The sequence below is a fragment of the Dermacentor silvarum genome, chromosome 1 (assembly GCF_013339745.2).
Source record: "Dermacentor silvarum isolate Dsil-2018 chromosome 1, BIME_Dsil_1.4, whole genome shotgun sequence".
In the NCBI taxonomy this organism is placed as follows: domain Eukaryota; kingdom Metazoa; phylum Arthropoda; class Arachnida; order Ixodida; family Ixodidae; genus Dermacentor; species Dermacentor silvarum.
In genome coordinates, this window is record NC_051154.1 from 13,311,519 (window position 1) to 13,338,005 (window position 26,487).

The 26,487-nt window shown below is 44.1% G+C and overlaps 1 protein-coding gene across 6 annotated transcripts in view; it reads left to right on the forward strand.

Moving 5' to 3' along the window:
- The window catches only part of LOC119456951 (guanylate kinase), a 70,255-nt gene extending 44,453 nt beyond the window's left edge, over positions 1-25,802 (forward strand). For 3 of the 6 annotated variants that reach the window (XM_049665053.1, XM_049665060.1, XM_049665057.1), the window contains exons 4-10: positions 15,759-15,893; positions 16,021-16,062; positions 16,155-16,251; positions 16,334-16,472; positions 18,463-18,547; positions 20,615-20,700; positions 20,857-21,541. In XM_049665053.1, the coding sequence (XP_049521010.1) occupies positions 15,759-15,893; positions 16,021-16,062; positions 16,155-16,251; positions 16,334-16,472; positions 18,463-18,547; positions 20,615-20,700; positions 20,857-20,925 (653 nt within the window). In that variant the 3' untranslated portion in view covers positions 20,926-21,541. Of the gene's footprint in view, positions 1-14,367; positions 14,520-15,156; positions 15,518-15,758; positions 15,894-16,020; positions 16,063-16,154; positions 16,252-16,333; positions 16,473-18,462; positions 18,548-20,614; positions 20,701-20,856; positions 21,542-24,353 lie in introns of those variants that run through there. The other 3 variants (XM_049665069.1, XM_037718789.2, XM_037718773.2) reach the window with 3 other exon arrangements.
- The last annotated feature ends 685 nt before the right edge of the window (positions 25,803-26,487 follow it).

Genomic DNA, 26,487 nt, shown 5'->3' on the forward strand with positions numbered 1-26,487 from the left:
CTTGGTCGGGATCCGAGATACCATACGGATGATTTGCTCACACACCTTTCGGAGCTTAGTGATTGCGGCTGCGTTCACGCCATAAGCAGTCCCAAAATCCGTAGTATCTCCACCTCGGGAATAGGTGTGTCGTGTGTTGTATCCGAAGATGGAGGCACAGACTTCAAGAAGCGGCTTTATTGTCCGTGCTGTATACTGGCAGCATAAAGCAACTATTGACAATAGTACCATACACGAACAAGAATATATACAGCCAAACATACACTCGCGCATGCGCAACAGCATGGTGACGTCACGATCACTTGATCATCAAACAGCGGTAGACACACGTGCCGTATTCCAGATAGCGACACAACATCGTGGACCGAGATTTCCAGCGGTGCAGTATCCCCCTTCCGGCGCAAGATGAGGAGCTCCAACTTGTCCGGGGAACAGCGCAGTGCGCATTCTGCTGCATACTTTTCAACTGTGGTGGCAGCCTCCTGGAGGACCCCCTCCATCTGTCCCAAGCTGCCCTCCGTTGTCCATGTGGTTATATCGTCCGCGTAAAGGGCGTGATGAATTCCGTCTACGGCACTAAGTTGTTCCGGCAGGTGCATGAGGGCAACGTTGAAGAGCAGGGAAGAAAGGACCGCTCCCTGAGGCGTACCCTCGGTGCCCATGAGTATCGGCTCGGACCTCGTATCACTAATCTTGATGTGGGCTTGCCTATCTTGCAAGAAGTCCTTGATGTAATTAAAGGTACGCTTTTCGTAATGAGTACCCTGTACATTTTCCAGAATCTTAGAGTGTTTCACGTTGTTGAGAGCTCCCGTAAGATTCAGAGCCAATGTGGCCCTACTGTTGCGCTTGCGCGGGTGATCGGTCACCTCCATCTTCAACTGTAGTAACTTATGAAAACGGCGCGAAACAACAAAGGACGAGGAAGACGACTAGACGGATGCAGCGCTGACAACATAAAGCTTTATTCGAAGCACATTTATTCTTTCTGGGGTTTTATGTTCCAAAACCAGTTCTGTTTATGAGGTACGCCGTACTGGAGGGCTCCGGATTAATTTTGACCACCTGGGGTTCTTTAACGTGCACTACAACGCAAGCACATGGGCGTTTTTGCATTTCGCCTCCATCGAAATGCGGCCACCGTGGCCGGGATTCGATCCCTCGATCTCGTGCTATTCGAAACACAAGAATAAGCAACCAGATTTAGTAATACATAGGTTATCGGCTCCAGAAAAACTAAGGTCGCACAAGATACCGTAGAAGCATCGCTTATGAGAAATAGCGGACTATGCTTGTGTTTCGATCATGGTTAATGTGAGTAAGTAAGCTTATCAATGACTGTGGGCCTGCGGTTTGTTTTTCACGCCTTGGGTGTCGTGACATTTGAGGCACATCGTATAGGACGTGCTTGCCGTTAAGACCATGAAGGGCTAGAGCGATCCAGGACGCTTTGACGCCTCCATGCGTTGTCGATCACTGAGGTCCTCGCTACTCCGTGATTATGTCGGCTAAGAAGTTGGGGTGACGGTTTGGTAAACTTAACTCAACATTTATTTATAATGTCAACAAAAACACCGAAAACAATACAAAACTTATTAAAGAAGCAGAAGTCCCAGTCAGTAAGTAATGAAGGCGAGCGATCTCCTTCCGTTTTATAGCTGTCATATTCTTCTCTTCCGGTAAGGCAGTCACGTGACCTGTACTGCGTTGTCCGCTGGATTTGAACGTAGCACGCACATCACATGGTCCACAGCGTCTATCGCTGCCAACACTGCCTTTTTGGTGCTGCTTATCGGAGGGCTATCGTTCACAGATGTGTTGTACTGCTGCCGTCAAAATCTTACGCTATTCTTTTTTGCAGGATGGTTCATGAATTGTATATAAAGTATTTCTTTCTCAGCAGGGGTAGTTCATAGCAAACACTGGCGGATCCAGAGGGGTGCCCTAAACAATAATCGTCATCTGTCTTGCTTACATTTCCTTTCTTTAAAACTCCACGCTTGCTACTTTCCGGTCAAAAATGATATAACGAGTATGTCACGCTGATAAACGCATGCCGTTCGTGATGTGGAAGTACCGGGCCCGCACCGTTTAAGAAGGGGAAGGCATACAAGATTGATGATGATTACTGTTTGGGGACAATGTAAGCCCCAAAGGGTTCAAACTTTTTTAAAAGAGTAGGTGTAGGTTTGGGCTCATATCATGTTCCGCTCTTTTGCCGCAACACCCTCCTCTCTCGAGCTACATCATTCTTCTCTCGGCGGTTCCCCAGTCTTTCGAACAGACTATTGACCTTTTTCGCGGCGATCCCGTGGGTGCTGCCATGTCTGATCACGTGGTGATGCGTCCATTGCTTGCCTCAGCTGCCTCCTTTGCCTCCGTGTTTGGATGTATGTACATGACGCCCGGGGCTGCTCAGGAAACCTCTGTTTCGGGAGACATCGTGGACGCTGACTGGGTGGACGACACGAAGCTTTGGCCATAGCTTCAGAAGACGCGTAAAAGCGCTTGTGGAGCTCATTAAGCCTTGTCTAAATGACGCGAGCAGCGTATATGGTGCTTGTTCTAAAAGCAAAGCTAGAAATGTATTCCAAGCTATCCAAACTTTCTGCTTATGAATTGAATCAGGATCAGTGTGTTTTGCTCTTCGTTCTTTATTTGGCAAATATTTTGAAGCAGTGACTTGTCACGTTTCCGACTCAGTGAAGTTCGTCGGTGTGGTCACTATCTGATTATTTTCTGCCTACTTGCTCGCGGGTGTGCTCAGTTGCAATAAATTTGTTCTTTCTACACACAAGGCTTGGAATGCAGCTGTTCTGTACTTTGTAATAGATTGTGGCAAAGATGTATTAGCGCTAGTAACTAGCTTACTCCTATGAACCGTCACGAAACATTCATCTTCGATCATTCATGTCCTGTCGGCGTAGCAGCTATCACCCATGCTTTGGTGCATTTATTCAAATGTGCACCCGTTCACATATTCTTAATACGTTGGCGATAGAATGTGCGTAAGTTTGCGTGCGAGATGAGGTAGATGTGTGTAGATAACGTGCCCGAAATATACCATGCCAGGAAACGGCGCTACTCCCTTTGTCATTTTTAACGAGCGGTACTCAGTCTTGCCGACGTTCCGGGGGTTGAAGTCTTTTTCATTGGAGGTTAGCGATACAACGCTGGCGGATGAGTGAATTTTTTTTATCCACGAGGAAATTCGTGCGTCGAGAAGGGCCGGCAACACAGGCTGTGCGTATGTAGCAATGCTCCGTGAACTTGGTCACGCATATTCATTCCATTCCTTAATATGCCAGTCACTATTTTTGCAGTCAACTACTGCACACGTCTTCAGTCCACCGCTTCACATTTTGCAGCATGAGTGGAGCACAGTGCGTGAGAGAAAACCCAGTTGCATTTCCGACAGCTGATCGCACAGAAGCAGGGCAGAAGCGATAATGGTTTCGTATTCGTGCGCTTTCGCTGAGGCAAGGCGCGGCGCGCCGCTGCAAGCGCCATCTCGTTTCTCTAGAACAAACTGCTCCGCGAAACAGGTCAATATAAGTCACCGTTATCGCTCTATTAGTTACAATAGTGCTAACTCATTCTGCTCCATAACCATCGTTTTTCGTGCAGATCATGAGTCACCGCCATATCTCTGTTCGTTGCAGTGGTGCTGACTCATTCTGCACCAGGACCATCGTTTTTCGTGCAGACCATGAGTCACCGCCGTGGCTCTGTTTTTTGCATTGGTACTGACCACAATGGCCGCTGGCCACCAAGTTATTCTTAACATTCTATAGAGGAGGAAATATTGTGGAGGCTGTTCGGTCGTCTACCTGCACAGACCACGACACTTTCCGTTCCTTGGAGGCTCTTACGTTTCTTGGTGTCTCTACGATTATGGTGCTGGCTGATACCAGCACATATGATGGTATGTGCTGGTACTTCTGATTGCGCAACTGCCACAAATCTTTGTCCACCCGACGAGATAGTTGTCGTGATCCATGTGACGAGCTAGTTTACAATCAGCCAACAATTACCTGCGAAACTGGTGTCATCCTCAGATATTTGCGAACTCGCCGGCTACAATTAATATATTGCAATATATGCCATTATGTTATTAGTTAAAAATTAATTAGTGATATTTAGTTTTTTTAGGTTAATATGCATTTTCATTTCTCGTACAAGTAATGTCCGCCTATTCGAGTAATCTAGCTCAAGAGCTAGAATTGTGCTATCTGCCATAGGCGATTTAAAAATATATATATTTGGCATTTTTCGGCTCTTCGCAAAACGTCTGGTATAAGTGTATAGTATATTTTTCTTACTAACTACCATCTATCCACTGCGGCCAGTAGGAATGTTCTCACTTCCTCCTATCTATTGTCGACGTAAAAAAAAAAAAGTCAGCAATTACTGCTGCCAACATCATGGCGCTCACAAGGCGTGGGCTCATTAACACTGAACGGTATCTTGAATTGGTCACACATAGCGAATGCACTTCACGGCGCTCAAGACGCGGCCGAAAGAGATACATTAATTCAGGCGCCCGTGTTATATCTGTTTCGCCGCGTCTTTAGTGCCATCAAGTGCATTCGCTAGCACTGAACATTTCGAGATCCGAAGCATGGAAATATTTGAAAATCTGCTAAATACTATGGTCCACAGACAACCACATTTTTATGCCACAGACTTGCACTCCTACATTTCTTTTATGAATACGAATTCAATTGTGAATGCGAGTAACCGGGTCCCACTTTATTATCAAATGTTCGATTTTTGAGCCGCCACAGCCTGCTTTGATGGGCCTCTTCAGAAAGGCACAAAGATGCCACATCATTGTGAAGGGCACGTGCTACTGAGTTTGGCCTGCGGCAGAGCCCAGCTTCCGGACTATGACTCTCAAAAAAGATTTTCAGTATGTTACACAATACGAACGACACGCGTCACAGGCCACCGCCTGTACTCGCGCTTTCCCCTAAACCCTTTAGCGCTCGAGGTTAGAATGTAGTCTGAACGATTGTTTGGCTGGAAAGAAGCAGTAAAGTTTGTTCTTTCTCCTTGAAGTTGATCAAGTCTCTTCAAGGTGATAATCGGCGTTGATGAAGCAGGAAGCAGGTTGGAGGTAAAAAACTTGGAGATGTATTGCAGCGAAAATGTTTACCGTCAAATGGACGGCTGCCCCTACATACGAGCAACTGAGTCTGACTGTTCGACCACCAAGTGGTTACGGCCCAGACTAGCGATGCATCGTACGGAGTCTATCAGTTTAGTGAATACAACCTAGACTGAAAGAAATGGGTTCCATACAGCCTTTAAATATGTTTCAGTAAACAAATAAAAAGTGGAGGTGGCAAATGATGGCCCGCCTCGACATTCCCCTAGCCAATGAGCTGTGCCTAATCTCTTTAGCAGAGTTGTGCCTAATCACTTTAGGCAGGAATCCCTTTCCCGTCATGACTCTCTCTCGCCCCTATTCCCACGCTCTTAGCGATTCCTCGCTACATGGGTGCCCCTAATTTCTGTAGTCGCGTTTCTGTGGAATTTTTCCGCAGACCCGCTCTCATAGAATACCACACGCGCACCGGCAATTTACAACCACTCCGTCAAAGAAGCGTTATTGTCGAATTCTACGCTGTCACTACGCTGGCCTGTGAGCTTTCGACGAATGGGCTCTTCTCCCTTTGGGGAATTCTTGCCACCGTCTTCGCGCAGGTCATAGACCCTGTGAAAAGTTCTTGCCATTGTGGGTCCTTTGCCATAAGCATTTAGGCCTGACAAAAGGGCGTGCGAATTGGTCGCCTCCCCACCTTTGGTGACGGTGTCCTCGCTTCCACATTCATTCATGGGTAGGGATAGTAGGTAATTACCACTGCATTCAAGCGAGAGCCGAGAAAGGGTTTGTATACTTTAATGCGCCACGCCACCTCTTTTGCGTGTTTACAGAAGCCTCGCAGGGCACCCAACTTACAGAACTTTGCAAATTGCGCATGGGTTCAACAGTTCTGCAGCGATAAACATAGTTTCACGCCTTTTTCTCGACCAGCGCGCGCGAGTAGATAAAATGGAAAATTGGGACCTTCAAATTTGGCCACCGTACCGCTGAATGTGGCTCAAATGTTATCTAGAATAGCAATGCATTTCATGCCACATTTTGAGTTCGTGGTTCCCGAAATTGGTGCTAGGCACCGAGTTTCTAGCACAATGTCATGCCTTGAGTACTGGCTGTCTTCAATTCAGCAATTACAACATGCTCCACAAAGACATTGATTGAGAGTAAAAATTGTGAATTCTTGGTAAGTACTGCATTGGCGATTATCGTGCACATCCTGATGCCCGCCGCTGCTATGAAGTTTAAAATGTGCTATGAAATACATTGACGTTCTATAGTTAACAGTTTCCCAAAAGCCTCCGCCTAGCAGTTCGGGACGACCTTAACTGGAACGCCAAGTGCACTTTTCAGTGGATATCTCAGAAGTGATGCTAGTTTTAGAATTTCCGCTGAGTAGACATGACTGCACTGCGGCTCTGCTTCAATTTCACAATTGAAGCATTTCTCCTAAAGTTAGCGAATCTTTTTAATGAGCTATCTGGACATTGCGATTTCGCATGCGGCCAGTTATTTCTTTATTTAAAAAAAGATACGTTTTGACTAAAACAAAATATTTCGCCTGTAGTTTCATGAGTGGAACTCTCTTCGTCAGGGCAGGTTATTATTAGTTTGTATGGCAGTGTTTGGTCGCAGCGGGAAGTAGCCCACGCGATAGCGACCCTCGAAAAGACTTCCAGGGGAGCGTGGCTTGAGCGAAGAAAGGAATGAGAAGGACGGAATGAAGACACTTTAAAAATGTTTTGCTACATTCACCTCTACAAGAAAGCTGACCCTTTATGTCCCTGAGGCGGGAGAGTCTTCCGGGATTGACGATAATGCCGGCTGGTAATGTCCGGAATTACCTTATTGATGCGAAAGCGTCAAATGGCCCATTAGCAAAAAAGCCGGCCTCTGTAATCTGTAGCAGGTAACGGCACCTAAACTCAATCAATGAAAGCTTTATTTCAGTTTGCAATACAGTGGGCAGCACAAACTGGGGGTCGGAGAGCAAAAGCAGTCTAGATGACCGCTTGACACGACTCCCGAACCCATTTAACAACATGGCAGTTGCGATCAGGGGAAAAAAAAGAAAACAAATTGCCGTGGTTGAACGCGGTTAAGCCAAGTTTGTCGAGCGATAGCACGGTTTTGCTTGCTTTGGGAAAGGACACAGACGCTGCTCGGCGCCGTCAGCAACTACCGCATCTACAATTGCACCATAAGACAACACACAGATGCTGCTCGGCGCGGCAGCAGCAGCGAGCGAATTGACCTTCATGCTGCGTCTCGCTTCAACGCGAACTAAGCGTCGAAAGCACAGCGCATACGAAGCTACCAGCTCTCGTCGCACTTTGTACACATCACAGATAGCTTTGAAGATGAGGCCCGCGCGACCGCGCACTTTGTCCACATCGCAGATCGCTTTCAAGATACGGGCACCCACGCGGCGTACGCAGCAGCCACCGTATAGTAGCAGGCTAAGTCCCAGTTTGACCTTGGCTGAGCTTGAAGGTCAGATTTACGGAACTCGGCGTTTTAAGGGTTTGTGCCTGGAGTAGTAGAGCTATCGCTCTAAAAAGTGGAGCAATAATACAGTACAATATGTGTAATGCAATGAAGTCTCTCGGAACAAGTTGCATATATATTTATACAATGATACACGGAACTTCAAATGAAATTAAAACATGTAGTGAATACTCGCATATTAAATACACAGTACGAAAAATATTTTAATTAACGTCAAAGAGTGCAAAATTATATTTATAAAAGAAAATGCGAATTCATGATAGTGGCTTGTTGGGCTAGTTGGTACATGGTTATACTAGGAGAATGCCAGCAAACTTGAAAAAGGGAAAGGGAGTTTCAAGTTTGCTGGCATCCTCGTAGTATAAAAGACGAATGCTCTATAGAATATGAGGACAAGAACTAAGTCACGAATGAGTCTCGAATAGCAGAAAATGACATATAGCATAAATTCTCATAGAATTCAGCGTTTAAGCATTTAGGAATATGTACGTCAACTTAGCGAAACCATAGTTAGTTCTACATCGAGGTAAGATGTAAGTATATCGTTTTCTAGTTTCATGTGGCGTAATATGCGGGGTGAGTTTTACTATGCGATTAAGGAAGGGGTCATATATTGCTATCGTTTTTTTTTGTGTGTGTGTGTGTGTGTGTGTGTGTGTGTGTGTGTGTGTGTGCGTGTGCGTATGCGTGTGTGAAAACAGGCAAACCTGTAAACAAAGAATTCATTTACACCAACAATTTTATATTTCAGGCGTAGGAGAAGTGTTGGGGCAGCATATGAGGTATCAGCAATTATCCGGAGCATTTTTTTTTCTGAAGAACGCCACGTCACGAGTTGCGCCTCGACGGAGCAGAGCGGGCGAAAGGGTCCACATGCTTCGACGATAGCGCGCCAGGTGTTGCGTGAGGGGAGAGGGCATCGCCGCGACGCCACGTCATCCTCGCTAGCGGCACGAGCGCTCCGCGACGGAGCAGAGCTGTTGGCAGAGCGGGTGAAAGGGTCCACATGCTTCGACGATAGCGCGCCAGGTGTTGCGTGAGGGGAGAGGGCATCGCCGCGGCGCCACGTCATCCTCGCTAGCGGCACGAGCGCTCCGCGACGGAGCAGAGCTGTTGGCAGAGCGGGTGAAAGGGTCCACAGGCTTCGACGATAGCGCGCCAGGTGTTGCGTGAGGGGAGAGGGCATCGCCGCGTCGGTGGCATGTGGTGTTTGCACCGCAGGCTGTTGCTGCTTGCTGGCTCGAGCAGCACGTACCGCTATGGTACATTACTCGCAGCACAAAACTCCAAGGACCGTCCAGCGCCGTTCAATTGCACATTAGCGCTTTTGCATTCACAACTCATAAGAAGTGCTTATGTGGCCTCAGTTTTTTTTATTTATTTACACACACACCAGTCCATGGAGGGGCTATAGCAGACGTGGGGAAGTCCAATAATGTGATAACTAATGAGGCACTAAAACAAACCATGCGAAAGGGGAAAAACATTAAATAGCTACTTTACCTATACATACTGTGGAACGGCAAACAGAAAGCTGTCATCAGTAAGCAAAGGAAACGAATGCAAGTTGAATAACTGGGAAAAAAATACAATATAAAATCAAGACCGAGAAGACACAAAAACTCATCAAAACCGGAGTGACGCCAGCAAGGCACTGATAACATAAGCGTCAAGTTGACTGTGAAAATGTACACAAGCAGAAAAAAAGTTTCAATTATTTGTTGAGGCACTATAAATATATCGGCGGGTAATAATAGGATTGCACCAGAAAAATTTGAATGTATTGGTACGGGAACAGTAAGACTTGAGGCTAAGGTAGTGGTGAGTGCGCGTAGAAGACGAAGCTCCAAAACATAAATAATCATTATTCGAAAGACGAGACGAAGATTTAATTAATGATGAAATTAAGATATTTTAATTGTTCAAATTCTCGACACACTAGCAGATGCTGTATATTTAACGACGACGAAGCTGATGATCGAAGGGGAAAAGTCACGGTCGAACCTTTTGTAAGCAATGCTAATGGCCTTCTGGACGGCTTCGAATTTGTTAATGTTATAGTGTATGCGGATTCCATACAACTGTTCCATATTCTAAAAATGATGTGTTAGTAATGTATGCATCAGCAGCTTAACATCTTTTTGAAATTATTTTAGTGTTAGCTGCAAATATTCAAGGTTTCTTTAATGCTTTAACAAAAATAAAATCAACATGCTTAATTGGACCACGATAAATTATGAGGTTACCCATAAGCACTTGTATTGAAAAACCCTGCCTAGTTGGTTCATTAAATGAATAGCTGGAAATAATTAGCAACGTACAATCGCGAGCAAACCTCCGGGATTTTTTTTTTTTCTTTGCAACCTAGGTATGCTAGCTGAAATCAAGTGACTGAGTCTACGTGCGCCTGTTCTACCAATGTAATGCATTGAGGCAGCTTGCACGGCTGAGCTAGATGAAATATAATCTTTTTGCTGATCCCTTGGTCTCCAGACTTTTGCTCTCGAGTATACGTTTTGTGAATGACATTATTACAGTTTTGCTGAAGTTTATCTTCATCTGCCAAGCCTCACGCCAGACACAAGAATGGGCAAATTAATCACTAAGGCATTGGCAATCGTCAGTAGAATTTATTTTCTGATGTAAACACATTCATCAGCATACAGTCCAGTGTTACTTTGTATGTTACTGTGAAGGTCATTTCGATAAAGTCAGAATACTAAGAGGCCGAGCACCGACCACGAGGCATATCTGAGACGCCTAGTGTGGAAGGGTCAAACGAGTTGAAACTTCAGAATAGTGTTTGCCTGAGCTCATTGGTTACACATAGCACAAATGTTATCCAGCAGAACGCACTGACACGGACAGAAAGGGGCGACGACACACGCCGGACTAGCAACTGAATTTTTAATACTTATAATGATCTATAATGGTTTATTAATATAATAATAAACATTCAATTGATAGTCCAGCGTGTGTCGTCGTCCTTTACTGTCCGCAGAACCCACTGACAGTGCGTTCTGCTGGAAACTATTTGTGAGTTGTAAATTTAATGATATGCAACCAATTCAAGAGAAAGTTAGAAATACAATCAACTAATTTAGAGTTATTAAGGACAATGTTCTGCTTGTGAAGTAGTTTAGAATTAATAACAGTGCCAAGAGCCTGGGAAAAATCTATGAAAATAGCATTAACCGGGTTCCTATCTCTAAAGCATGTGCGTTGTGAATGAATTCTGTTAACTGGGAAATGGGACTAAACCCAAGCCGAAAGGCATATTGAAATGTATGTACGACATTGTGCGATTTTATTTATTTATTTATTTATTTATTTATTTATTTATTTATTTATTTATTTATTTATTTATTTATTTATTTATTTATTTATTTATTTATTTATTTATTAACATGCTTTCAGAGCCCGAGGGCACTACAGAAAGGAGTGGTACGATATTCATGAAATATGCAGTAGAACACGTATCAAAAGGAGTCTTGTAAAGCAATCTTGAATTTTTTGTGTGTCAGTGATGGCGGCGACGGATGCGAGAAGGTAGTTCCATTCGGTACTGTTTCTTGGCAAAAAAGAGTCATGATACAAGTTAGTGCGGCAAGTTTACAAACGTACTTTATAACGGTGGTCACCTCGATATGATATGTAGCTAGGGGGTAGAAAAAGACTGTCTTTCAAAACAGAATTGTAATGATAAATCTTATGAAAAAGAGTGAGGCGTAAAGACTTGCGGCCTAGAGAAAGTGCAGGTTTATTTAGGATTGTTGCTATTGAGGTGACACTAGACTGACGAGATTAACTTGATAAAATGAAACTAAAAATAAAAGTACTTACATATATGATTATAAATTATGTGTGGTAACATTTTACCTGAATAAGGTGTTGATTACATCGGCCTATAGTTACAAAAGTGTTATTTGTTACCAGATTTAAATAGGGGGAGTACTTTCGCTTATTTCTAAGATGAAGGAACAATACCTGTTGTCAGAGAGCATTGAAAAATAACTGCAAGATACCTAGAAGTCATGAAGGAAAAAATCATACCTAGAAGTCCACTGGGTACAACGAACCGAAAACGCATTAGGTATTCCGTCGGAGCCCACACATGTCTTAGTTTCTTGTTAAAAAGTTCAAAATTCCGTCAGCACCTGTTCCAGCATCAATATTAGCCGGAGTAGCATTCGTGAAATAAGGAAGCAGATGATTATCGTGCGATGTCACAATCGATAACAAATGAAGAGTTTGTGGAACCAGCAGGTAAGATGGAGTTCCAAAATTTACGAGGATTGGTCTTTAGTACTTGAGGTAACTGGTCAGAAAAAAAAAAAAAAGTTTTAGCCACTGCGGTTTTATTGGCAAGTTCTTGCTTCAGTAACTTGAAACGAGCAACACCGTCATTTTCATTGGAACGTTTCGACTTCCCGAGTCTGCGAACGCGACGACCTAACTGCAAAATTTCCCGATTAATCCAGGGAATGTTCGCATTTTTCTTCGTTGTCTTGAAGGGTATGAAGCGTTGCATGAATGCTTTTACAATATTTTGAAATACTAGTCAATCATTCACATCACCACTATGGCAAGTGTCTCAACCATCTGCTAGCGTGTCGATAATGAAATCGTCTTGTACACTTTAGCGCAAACCACACATGGACGTAGGCAGGAAGTACGAGTCACAGCACTGTGTCCCGTCATTTCTACGTCCATATGTGGCTTGCGCTGAAGTCTACATGATGCCATATCAACCAGCCCAACAGTATGTCCTTTTGAATGAATTCGTGATCCGCGTGAGTGAAGTCGGGAAATGCAAAGCGTGGTTTAGTACAAGGACAAGCAAGGGAGCAGAATCGAATACAGCCTGGTCTAGTATGTTGTCAACTATTTCGCAATCAAAGCCATTCGCGACAAGATTAGAGCTGAGAAGCGCTTACTGTATACTGCAGAAAGTACATACAGTATACGATTCGGTCAGGTCTTAGAAATGAGAAACTCTTCGACATCACGAAGACCTGGCAGGGAGCAACAATGCCCCCAAGTTTTAAGCACGCACTCGTCCCATCTTTCTCTGTGTACATAATTTTTAGCGCTGATCACCCTCAACAGTTATGGTTAACACGATACGGAATGAGTTAGAGACACGTCTTGGGTGGGACCGCAATATTCTGCCTGCTACGGGCGCTGAATATTCTGCCTGCTACAGGCGCGGGCAACACCTTTCTTCTACTTTTCACTCCGAAAGCAGCGCGAAAGTGTGGTCTAAACATAGCGGTCCTAAACATTGTTTGTTTAAGACCGCTATTTTGTTGGTCGCCTCTCTGTCCGCGGCTCAAATATGCTTGCAAGCAGTAAGGTCAGGCTGCGCATCTCCTATCCACGGAGGATCTCATCAGTGGTGCACTTCGAGTGCGCAACCGGTGATGTAATCGCTGTGCCTGGATACGCGCCTGGGGGGAGCGGCGACGCGGATGAACTTGTGTGTTCACTTCGAGAATGCCTCGACATCGGCCGTGAACGAAGCTAAGGCCCCCGAAGGGGGGGGGGGGGGGGGGGGTGAATCAGAAAATCCCGGTAGGTGGGGGGGGGTTTGACCCTCTAACCCCCCCCCCCCCCCCCTTCGCCCAGCTACGCCAGTGCCGTAAAGCTTTCGAATATTAGTGGAGATAGCAGCAAAGCGAAGATGTTGTTCACTGTTTAGAATGGTCATAGTAGGCAACTCATGCAAAAAAGGTCGGCCGTGTAACCCGCACAACATAGCAACTTTTGCTATTTATTGCCCTGAAGGCTGCTATAGCGAGATTTGTTTCGACACGTCAAGGCTCCCTGACCATATAAAACATTGTCACGTAAAGGCAAATTGAAGCCACTGGTTATTTGTCGAGTCTGATATTACGAGCTGCGAAGAAAAATTGTGGAGTGGAAAGCTCGTTTCGATTCCATCGTTCGATTGACGGCAAATGACGCATTTTATATTTACCGCATAATTAAGACTGCTCTAAATAGAAACTGGAGTCTCCAGCTTCATTTTAGAGCTAGGTGTTAATTAGGTGGTGTAATGTACGATGCGTCATTTCCTGGTCAAGATAGTGGAGCTCTCGGAGGTTATCGGCGAGTTGCAGCCGACATTGAAAAGCTTATGCACAATGGCAAGCAGAATAAAGTGCAGTTATGTCAATAGCGTAAAAAGTTATTCGATTAAAGAAAAAAAAAAAAAAAGGGGGGGGGGGGGGCGTTCGGGGAACCAACGTGTTACGTGCTGGATCAACTTTGGATAGGACGAGTGCAAGACAGAATGAGTCTCTCGAGCTGTAGGACACATCGGAGGACGCGAGGTTGCCCTTCTGGCTCCCACTGCTCCTCTAATGAACAAGGGAGAAAACAAACAAAGGTAAAAGGATTTGACGTCCTTGCTTTCGGGACGCGGTCGTGTAGAGTGAAGAACGCTCTTTCGAACGGGAAGAGTGCGTCGTTTGGTACGGTGGCCCCAACGTAGGTGGAGAGGGCCTGTCCCCCTCGGATCAGTACACGAGCGAGGGTACTGGCCGGAACGGTGAGGCGGGTGTGGCCGCCGACTGTGCAGGGCTTGGTCTGGCACGCAGTGTGAGACTTCGTGGCCCTTCTCGGCCGTCGCGTACGGATCGGCGTGGACGCGTTGGGAGAGCAACGATAGGCGGCGCCCCACTACCCGCTGGTGCGACGGGATTCGTTGACGGCCCCATGAGCTATCTTGCTTGCGCAACGTAGGTCGCCATTTATGTCGACCCTCTTGGCGAGCCCGTCAGAGCAGCTCCAACTGTTGCCCGTGCCTTCCGTTCGTTGCGAGGTTTATCCGCGGTGCCCGTTCTCCGTCCTACTCTTCGGCAAGGCCCCGGACTGGGTTTTCAGATCATCATGAGGATGAAAGGTTGGCCCCTTTATCTTGTTTCGTCGTGGCATGTCCACACGCGTGGATGCTCCGTACGACTCACCATGCTCGGAGTGTGCAAGTTTGCTGTTGAAGCGGTGGACCGGTCTAATTGGTTGGCCCTATGCGGAAACTTGTGGCCTTATGTTTCTGGCATTAGGGCGCTGCAGGGAACTTACTTCTCACTTCGACGGGTTGATGACGAATTTCATATGCGTTATCTTTCCTCGTATATTTGGCTGACACGTGCATTCGCGTTGGCGCCTGTCGAACGGGCGAACGGAACTTGTTCATTCAGGCGGTGGCCTTTAAGTAGAGCATCCGCTGTGTTGTGCCTTTCTACATGGCTTCCGCGTGTGTTGACTTGTGGGTAAGAGTAATTAATGTGTTGAGGCTTCTTTAACCTTCGGCGAAGGTGCGAAGCTTCACATTTACGCGTCGTGGTGATTCATGCGCGGTATTAATTGATTGCTGGACACGGAAATAGAATATGGGAACTTCTAGTCGAAACGTCTAGCGTAAGTTCAAAGCGTTCAGGGAAACCTATCCATGTGTGAATGAACCATAATCTGCACTACCCAAACATTTTTTTTTTTTTTTTAGCCATAGTTGCCCTGCCACTTGAAGTCGCACTTGGTCTCGCTTGGTTGTGGCGAAGGGGCCGAAGAACTATCGTTTATTTTCCTGTACGCCCTGGGCATTACACATCGTGCACACGAGTTTCAAGCACTAACGTGCGTGCAAGCGCCGCAGCTAGCGCTGCGGCCGACGCCCCCAACTTCCAACTCTGCAGCTTGTGCTGCCATCTGGCCGTTGAGCTCGCAGTTCGCATCCATTGTCGCTAGCAGGCTGGCATCTTGGGGCATTGTTACGCCGGCAAGCATCCTCCACGTCCCTCTGCATGTTTGCTGTCGACGGACGCTTGCCTCATTGTCCTTATTAATATTTCTCTGCTTCACCACCTTGCATTGAAATGTACAGCATGCTCAACCACACAGGTAATGTGATTTTTCCCTCCGCGTCCTCGGAATGAATGAATCGATTAAATGCGTTTCGCCTCCGTCTTGTGTGTCAGTCAGGCATGCATACGTGGAGCTTTGCTTAGACTACTGTTGTGTGCAAATACGTGATCTCAGAACCGCGTGTGCCACGTACGCCTTCTTCGCCCCTTAATGTTGCAATTGGAGTCTTGCCGTCCAATGTTATAGCCTGCCTTTCTATTTTACTTTTTTTCTGCAGGCGGCCTCTCCACCTTGATACACATGTCGGCCCTGCGCCCGCTTGTCATATGTGGGCCATCGGGTAGTGGAAAATCGACACTGCTCAAGAAGCTGCTGAAAGACTTCGGCGATTACTTCGCCTTGAGTGTGTCGCGTGAGTACGACTGGCTTCGTTGTCCCAGTCTAATACTGCGTATTGCCCCGCATTCCTTCTGCGATGCGTGGTACACAGGGCGCACGAATAACTCGGTATTATGGCTTCTGTTTATTGTTTACACCAGATACTACCCGAAAGCCCAGGCCCGGTGAAGTGAATGGCAAAGGTAAGAGCTTCGTTCTACGATGTATCGACAATGTTGCGTTGTATAAAAGCGCGTCTCGACATGTGCGTGATTGCACCGACTACCTTTTTCAGACTACCATTTCATTTCGCGAGCCGAAATGGAACAGGCCATCGAGGCGGGAGAATTCATCGAGTACACGGAGTTTTCTGGGAACTTGTATGGCACCAGGTAAGACAGTTTTTTGGTCTTTTAGGTGACCACTCATGAACATGTAGTCTGAAGTGGGAAAAATCTTTTTTGTTTTGTGCAGTAAGAAGTCCGTGCGTGATGTCCAAGAGCAAGGGCGAATCTGCATCCTCGACATTGAAATTGAGGGCGTGAAGAACATCAAGAACACAGATCTGAATCCCCGCTACATCTTCGTCAAGCCTCCGAGCATGAAGGCCCTTGTAAGTCTCCCATAACTATTTTGAAGTAAGTTTCATCGCTGCTATTCTCTTACACCTTGTAGTGTCTTAATTTTTTCCTCAAGTTTGTAACTGGTGCCTTTCAGGCAGTGCTTTGGGATGCCAGGTCAGTCCCATTAATGAGAAGAGCATTGTGCAAATTGCGTGTGTGCACTAATTTTTTTTTTTTTTCTCATGTGTCGCATGTGCATGCTGGATTGGGTGCCTAGTCAGACGTGTTTTCATTGCATTTTCAAGTGTTAAAAATATCCTGACCTGAACCTAAAAGCTTATGTAACTAAACCTGTATAGCAATGTGCCTGCTTTTCATAAATGATAGGAATGGGCCATAGAAGCACCATTTACTGTTGCTGTTCTTGTCCATGATTCCTGTCATAAGTTTTAAGCATGGCCTTGACATTGATTAGTTCTGTTATGTTCCAGTGTTGCGTCACCATATATATATATATGCATGGGATGACAGTGTTACAAGTATGATTAAGAGCATCAGACAGAATTTACTTTTCACTGCATGTTTTCCCACAGTTTGATTTTATTTGCTATTCATAGTTGGCTCCAATATATATTCTGTAGAGTCGAACGTAATTCAGCCTAAAAAATCTTGTGGCCAGTCTTAGATTTAGTGGTACTTCATTCACTTGTATAACTGGAATTCCATGAAGAAAAAACAAATCGGTGGTGATTTAGCGGGAAATGCGAGAGAAATGCATTAGGCTTATGTCACACATCTTTGAGGCCCCGGGTCCATGATTTAAACAGTGATCACATCATTGCAAAGTGTCGTTCAGCAGCTCATTCGGCACGTCCTGCCTCTTTGAAAAGTGAAGTGCAACTGACGGTGGTCCAAAGCAGACCACCGTCAGTCGCACTATATATGTGCGTGTGTGCCTGTGTGTGTGTGTGTGTGTGTGTGTGTGTGAATGATTCAGGAGAAAGGAAACAGAGGGGCGCAATTTTCATCTCCGCATTTTGATGAAGGCGAAATGCAGAAACGCCCGTCTGCTTGCGTTGTAGTGCACGTTAAAGAACCCCAGGTGGTCAAAATTAATCCGGAGCTCTCCACTATGGTGTGCCTCATAATCAGAACTCGCTTTGGCATGTAAAACCCCAGAATCAGTCAATCAATTCATTAATCAAGACTATGAATCCAGCAGGCAATGAAGCCAAGGAAAGCATAGAAGTAATTAGCGGTGGTTGAAATTTAAATGTAGAAAATAATGAAGGAAAGGGGAAATGAAAGTGGTGGATGAAACGGTTTCGGCCCCCACTGGCAACAAGTTATCTTTTTGTCCACTTTCATTTCCCCTTCATTATTTTCTGCATTTCAATTTCAACCACTGCTAATTGCCTCTATGCTTTCCTTGGCTTCATTGCCTGCTGGATTTGTGTTCATGATTGTGTGTGTGTGTGTGTGTGTGTGTGTGTGTGTGTGTGTGTGTGTGTGTGTGTGTGTGTGTGTGTGTTGTGTGTTGTCACAGCTTCATATATATATATGAAGCCGTGACCAGCTTCCTACACTTTACACACACACTTTTTTCTACTTTGGCACTCCTAATGCTAGCATCAATATTTGTTACAAGTTGCTGAACCTGCTTGTGTTGTTCTAAATATTTTTGTTCGCCCAAAGTTTACTGTTCATACCCAATGGGTTTTAATAATTGGTATATATTTATTAGGGGGGGGGGGGGTAATTGGCAGTTGTGCATAAATAGTCTTTGAGCAACTGCTTTTATAGATTTAACCTGCCATGGTCACAAGCGAGCACGCATTGTTGGGTGATGTTTGCATTCTTATTTGTAAAAACATGGCCATCAAATAGTTTTCATTGCTTAAATTAGCCTGGCTCAATTTAGGATGTTGCTGCTTTTCACTAGCAATGCTTCTTGCTGACTAGTCTTGGAATAGCTGCTGACATTGTCTCTTTGTCTTTTTTTTTTTTTTTCTTCCCCCCTCCCCCCTCCTTGTCTTTCAGGAAGAGCGGCTCAGGGGTCGAGGAACTGAAAGTGAAGAGAGCTTGAGTAAACGCCTGGCAAGAGCTAGTGAGGAGATTGCCTATGGTATGTAGTCCAGTGTTGAATATCCCAAAATTTCATGTAGGTTGTTCTACATTTGGGAAGAATTTGAACACCTAAATATTTCTTATACACTGCATAACAAAAGCCTGAGATTTTGCAATTTTAATGCAATTTACAGCATCGATAGCATTACTGAAAGTTGTATGGCTTTGCACTTGCTGGTGCTCATGCAAAAGGTTGCACACATGCCACAGACTTCACATACAGGGAACATTTAATTATATATGAGCAACTTTAGCTAAAGATACAATTGCTGAATTATAGCTTCATCGCTCGTGTACTGATCTGGGAAAGGAATGAATGAATAAAACCTTTTATTTGCTATAGGGATGGCTCTCTGACCTAGACTGGGTATAGGGGTTGTTTGGTGGAGTTATGGAGGCGGCTGCGCTATAAATGCTGAGGTCCAGTCAGGTTAGTTTGATGAGGTCGATCTATGTGGTGAATTCCAGCAGACCATGTTTGGGCGTTCCTTGAGGGAGATGTGATGGGGAGATCCACTCCTCGTAGCTGGTGTGGGGGAAAAAAAAAAAAAAAACATTGACATGTCAGGGTGGCATCTGCTGTAAAATCATATTTGTAATCAGTTTTAGAATACTAATCATGCATACCCTCCAACTCTGAAGTGCATAAATTGCCCACAGAAGTAGAGCAGATGTCACTTTTTCTCAGTTTGTAGGAGTCTGTAAATTTGATTTCCACAGGTTTTCTCTTTTCTTTCACTTTCTTTTTGAAGATGAACAGAGCCATTAAAAAATTGTTGCCATGTTATTAGTTTTTGACCCAAGTTTCTTTCCTCTGAAAGAAATGGCATGCACCAAATAGGGCAATATATTGGCATGAGATGTCTGCTAGAAAGAAGCTGCATTAAGGCACAGAAATTGAGCTATCCAAGATCCATTCTTTTTTTTAATTTTTTGCATTGTGCATGTGGAACATACATTTAAAAATGTTTTCTCAGCCTTTCAATTCACTCTGTTCTGGCTGATGAGCGTGTAGTCTTTGTCAAAAGTATGTGAAGCCTGCACAGCAAGGCCGACTAACTCTTTAACCCCTTTCGTGCCTTGGACAAGCTGGGTTTGTCCACGCACTTCTGGTAAAAACGGCCAAGGACTAGCTCATCTCGTCAGTGGTACTTTGTGCTTTCTGTCGATGCAGTAGACAAGCCTAGTTCCATCTCGGTGCTTAGCTGTGATTTTGGTAAATGGCAGCACAGAATCCATGGGACAGCGCAAGCAGAAGCAAATGTATTCTTTCTGAGGAAGTACAACATGTTGGCAACTGAGCTTTAGCCACTTGTGGTCAGCATTCGGGGTATTAGCGTGGCACGGAAGGGGTTAATGGAGTTCCTGTGGCACGTCTTAAGTTCCAACGCCCTGGGAAATGGAGAGAACTCTTGCACTCGCCATCCAGAGGTCATTATTTTCAGCAGTGCCACGGGAGCCGCATCACACATCTGAAAGACATAAATATGGTGAAGGCGTGGAGTAGCTTGTATGTTTTTGACAAAGCCTTTACTAGGTAAAGTTTGGTGAAAAATGGAACAAAACGTCAATAATTGATTTTAACAAATGTGTGACGGTAAAACTCCCTTGAGGCACATCTTTAAAAGATGTTTAATAATGTGCACACGTTAGTTATTGGAATATAGCAATGGTTTCTAGCTCCCCGATTGTCAACTCAAAACATTGCCTCTAAATTTTCAGAATTTGAAACCTAGAAACAAAGGCCATGCATATGTATACAATTATTGTATATGGTTGCGCTGGCAATTTGTGCTTGGAGTGATGTCTAACAGAAAGAAAAATGCCTCCTGCCCAAACGTTATTGCACGCTTGAAAAAATGCATGTAATTCTATACTGGAATAAGCATATAGTCTAAGGACTATCAAGATACCAAGTTGAACCTGTAACTAAAATTTAGCTTGTCTAGTCAAGACAAGGTTTAGGGTAAATCTGGTAATGCTACTAGAGGTATTCCTCAGTTACACTTGTGTTGCAGTTGCCATGCACAATGTATATGTGGGTTGCATCTTTCCTGATTTGCAGGCGAAAACCAGGGCAACTTTGACCTTCTGCTAGTCAATGACAACCTCAAGAGTGCATACAACAAGCTCCGAGATTACCTCATAAAGGTAAGATTTTTGTACTCCACAATTTTGCATCCCAACATCACTATGGAGCTAAGTTTTTGGCATGACATGACAAGCATGGCATGTTAATAGGGTCATTGCATGTTTATCTGCCATATGTTTTCGGAAAAAGGCCCTGCCATTTTTGCTGCACTATAGGAGGCATTCACTGCTACCAAGCTGCCAGAGTTTGTGACCGTCAGTGAGGATTCAGCACCATCCTTATGATCTGATGGATGAGGGATGCCAACACCTGAAGGACAGTTGATGTGGAATAAAATACACAACCCCCAAAGCTGCCAGTGCAGCAGAACATACGACACTTTCTCAAAGAAAGTGGACTGTTCCACTTGTGGCTCCAGAACCAAAAGAACCGTCTACTTGGGAGAAACAACCGGCCGGTCTGAGTGTAACTGTGATTTGCCACATTTGTAACACTTCAGTATGTTGGCATTACTTCTGAATTACTAAACTTTTCATGTTAATTTCTAATTGGTGACATTGTGATGTGCTAAATGGGTCACTCTTTCACTCTTAGTTTCATTTTTCATTTCACTGTCACAAAAAATTGGTTTTTCTTTTTACCATTGACCCTACTCACTGTAAGATGGGAGCAAAGCTTGTTTGTGGTCTGAATTATGGAGATTGGTCGAACCATTTTTTTTTATCATGCACTGACCAAATGCTAAAATATTGTCGCCATCTCATGATTTATTTATGTTCAGATCATCGGTAGTATTTGTTGCTTTTCTCATTTCACTTGCTGCTTCTTCGTTGCTGTGTCATTCCTGCATATTCAGACGTGTATGAGTGAAATAAATATTTAGCTGTACCACAATGACAATCTGATTTTGTGTTTGGCTCCAATCTTTTATAATTGTACAGGGAAATTGTGCACTTTAGTACTCTTGACTATCAAGATTGGTTTAAGTACTTTACATTTCTAGCCTAGTAAGTGCACACACAGTTCACATGCGAACAGGCAAACTTCACAAACTTTGTATGCCTGCTTTGCAGATTTTGTTTTTCATCTTTTAATAAATTCCATATTAGCTTAGCGAAAATGTTTTCAGGGCTGACCTTATATTGAGTTATATGCGCATATTGCTCTATTGATGAGACCAGTTGGACAGTGTCAGACCAGTCACTTTCATGCTAGGTGCATACAGGCAGGACAGCCTGTAATCATTACTGGGGTGAGATCGTGCAAGCTCGTTTTCGGAACGTTCGCTTTGCCTCCTACGTCACCAAGTAGGCGGTGTCCGATTGGCGCTCCTGCCTTGCCAAGCAGACGACCGCTGATGAAAGCGCGGCACCGGTGAATCACGAGAGAGCAAGTGCACGTTCGGAAAGCGAGATGCTTGCACGATTTTGTTCCTGGACTTTCTATCGCCTGCGAAATGGCAGTTCCACTAAAGATGCAAGGAGTTAGGAATCGTCAGTGCATATTTACTAAATTATCAGCATATTTTTTTGGTAGCAGATCAATTTTTGACAAACTTGGATGTTCACTGCTCCGTCAATTCATCACCTTGTGTGCAAGTGTCCCATCTGCTTGCGCTGATTTGTATGTCACCTGCAAATTGATTAACCTGTGCATTCTCCACATAAGTGCTGCTACTTGTATGGAGAAAACATTCTAAAATATTGTGTGCAGCAGCTGCTTATCGTAGCCGACCGAAAAAACTTTTGACTGTGATAGTATAGGGGATACATAGGGAAAGCATGGCAGCAACATTGATTAGAAAATGCCCATTTTCTGAACATTTCTTGCAAACCCATCTAGTGTGCCAAAGGGGCAGCCATTCTGGTGAATGCCAGTTGAGATTGACAGCTTGTGAATGCTTGCTTTGTACAGTTGAATACCCATACTGTGGAATGATCTGTGCAGCAGTTCTGTATTCAGGTTAGTGAAGCTGGGTGATGTTTTCTAGTAAAGCAACATTGAGACGAAGTCTTTCTGCATTCACACGTGTTTATCACCCATTTCATTATGCAGGTGTTTATGTTCTTTCTGTGCACTATAAATAGACCTTGGTTTACATTTACTAGTACAAATTTGAATTTCTTGCCCATAGAGTTAGCAGCAATGCTGTCAACTTTTGTTACGTCCTTAGCACACAAGCGCTTCTGGCAGCACTGGTGGTCAACTCCCTAGTGGTCAGTTAAATGCACTATTAAATTGAACGTAAGTGTATTTTTATTCAAAATTTTCAGACCTATACTGGTGGTAGGATGTTAAAAATTGAAGCACATTAGATTCACTTATTTACTTTGTCAAACGCAAGCATCAAAACATGGATTGGTCTTTAGAATAAATTCTTAAGGGTGCATATAGTACACTTTAGGCCACTTATAAAGTAACCACCTTTAAGTCAATTCTTAACTGCCTACAATGCAGTCTTGCTATGCAAAATACTGACTTTAGTGCAACTGCTGTTAGTCCTGCAAAAATTTTAGGTTTCGTTCCTAGCATATTTCCTATCAAGGTAGGTAGGTGGGAGATTCAGCACTGATAGAGTTGCAAAGGAGGCAGAGACACAATGAAGCCCCCAAATGTCTGCTGCGGTTTTATGAGCAGGTGTCCTTGGGGCCATGAAAAGGTTTACAGGAAGGCTTCACAGAATGCTGCCAACATTAAGGGCACTGAGTGGAATTTATAGTGGCAAGGGCATACCTGATCAAGAGCCATATGCATTGACAGGAACTGGAAACCATGAAAATGTTGGGTGTGCTTTTGACACCACATACAGCTCCTCTCCACAAATACAGGGCAAAACAAAGTAGCACCTCACAACGCTTTACAGGAGTGCCTTAAACTGGATTAGCATGTGTCTATGCCACTGGTGCTTTCATAGACACTTTCGAGGCACTATAAAGCGAGCAGCATCAGTTTACTGCAAGTGGCATCCTCGAGAACTCTCGAATAGAAAATAAATGTTATGAAACATCATTAGGCAGGCCTTGTTCTTGTGCGTCCTATTTAAGCACACTTATGGCTCTACTTGTGCACACCTTTCTGTGGCAATAAAGGGAAAGCTATGGGCACGTAAAGCTACAGGGGCACATGTGTTATTGCACCAAGTAGCCCAGCAGCGTTTGACAGCGCTTGTGGTTTCTCGGAACAGATGCTAAGTCAGTGTAAATTCCACGTGAGATGGTTTTGCATTTGTGCTGACGAAGAAGAGAAAATCAGGAAAATTAGTCCAATTTAATGCTCATTGGTGTGTTTTGTCTTATTTTGGTGTTGTAAATAAGTAGCTCATGTTTTCTCTTCCCCAGCTTAAACTAACGCAGATGAGAATGTGAGACTATTTTCAGGAGCACTCTTACTTTCAGGAGTGCCTTGCAAATTACATCTTTATCCTTCGTTTGCTGCTATAATCTGCTGGAACCACAACTGCAGATGACATGGGATTATCTAGTGCATGTGCAGCATGCCTAATTCGGAGGCAGTATAATGCACGGTGACTGAGTGCCTTAAGTTCTATGCTTGTCTGATTTTGTGGAATAAGTTGTGGTCCCTGAGTCAACTCTTGTCAGTGCTTAATAATTTTGATTTGCTCAGTGACTGCAACTTCTTTTATCTGTACTTGCACTTGCATGTCTTGGAGCACCTTGATTGAAACGGAACTTTTTTTTTTTTTTTGGTGTAGGAATACAGTATGGGTTTCTCTATTATCCAGGAAGTGGAGGAGCTTCAGAAGAAGCCAAAGATCTAGTCACACATGCCATCTGTGGACTCAGCACACCATCACGCATCATATTCCTGTTGCCTGTAACTTATTGTGGATTCATTTTTTGCTGCGATGCAAATGCCACACTTCACATGGAAAACCATGTATTTTTTAAATTTTTTTCTTGTCTAGCATTAGTACTGATGCTAATGCTATGTGGGTGGGCTGCTGCGTAAGGCACTTCTGATGACAGGATGTATGGTTCTTGTTTCCTCCCTTTTTATTCCTATTTTCATAATTCATTTTTTCCCCATTTTATTTAAGAGTCGTTCATGAGTCTTTAATGTTGTGAGACACTCGTAGGTGCACCCTGCATTTGTGATACTGTTGACAAGGCTTGAGCAGAATCTTGACCATGTGTCTGTACAGTGACTGTATGTTGTAGTTGTGTAGGTACTGGGGACAAGCATGAGCTCAGTCGTATGTGTTTCTTGAACCTGCTGGCCTGCTACCAGTGTTCATGTGCATCCAGTGTTGCGGGCATAGCATTACTGCAGAACAAGTGCAGCACCTGCTGCATGGACCAGCTTTGTTTTCTACCAAACTAGTTCTTGTTACTTTGTGCCCTGGACAATTCCTATTCGGATTGGTGACATTAATTACATATTGTAACCGGCTTGACTCTCTGGTCCCCTAATGGTGGTTTCTGTAGCTTGTGTATTGTGTCACGTTCCACAGAAACTTAGTACTAAGCTTTAAGTGTGCATACACTGTGATTTTTGTGCAAAGTAGAAATGAATTGTGGCACATTAGTCGGATTTCAAAATGACAATTTTGCTACATTTCTGTGATTTGCATGTGTTGCAGAATGAATGTGTTGTATTCAAGAATCTCACTTAATTTAAGCTATTGGGGTCATGGGTTCAGTGTGGTGAAAGCAAACCTTTAATGGGCCAGTGTTTTCCCTTCCTGCTCGTTTTTTCCTTCTACATTAAAGCATGGTACTGAGCTGGTGAAAACATGGCATGAACCTATTCCTGTTGCATTTTATTGACCATGGCTATTATTTTAATGTACATATTTTGTCGGCCTTGGACCAAAACAATTGATGTGCTTGTTTTGCTTTTTCTTCTTGTGGGCACTTCTAAATGCCACTTGAAGAATGTGTGTTGACCAGCTAGCATAGCTGTTCTTTGTTCATCTGTTTAAATGATGCATGGTCTACACCATGTTTTCTCTTGGCAGAGCTTTCATAGGTCATAGCACAATGTTGTGAGCCAGAACTGTCTTGGTAACAGTCATTCAGTTAGAAACTGCTCTAGAAGCAAGTGGGTAGGGAAAGCATTGTGTTGTGCTTAGAGCACACCTGTTAATTTAATGTTCCTACAATATTGGCTTGGATGTGTACACTGAATAAACAGCTTCTGGAACATCCTCAGGATTCATTTCTTACGAGTGCATTTCTTGGAGCAGGTTCTCTCATCCTTGGCTCACATTACCAAGAGTGAGCTATATGTGAAGTTTCTAAAGAATGCACAGGTAACATTCCCTTAAAGGTACCATCAGTAGTACACAGATACCACTTCGCTGCGTTGCTGAAAGTTGCAGTCAAGTTTGGGTTCTCCATTATAACACTGATTGGCAGTTGTGCAACTGACGTCGGTTTCTACCTACTCCTATATACTGCAACGACACCACACTACTGTGGTCTTGAAAAAAAGAAAAGAAAACCAGTTGAAGGGGAGGGGAAGGTCTGCCTTTTCTTGTATGGCGTACTTTTGCTTGCCATATTAGCGAGTTTTAGAATAGGGGCCCCAAAAGTTTGGGGCCCCAAAGAGCTTTGCGGGTGTTAGCGTTGGGGCATGCAAGAGCGATGAGTTTTAGAATAGGGCTTTGCGTTTGCGAATACCGTCTTGCGCTTGCAGCGCCACTACGGTGTCAAAGAAAAGCTATAATAAATATTAAAATAAACTATACCATTTTATGATCGGAAGAGTAATTTTGACTTTCGTGGTTTTGCGTTTAATTGCAATTAAGGTGTTAATCTATTAGCAGCAAGCGATTTATTGCGCCTAATTTTGAGTAACCAACTTGACGTGCCTTCACCAGCCAA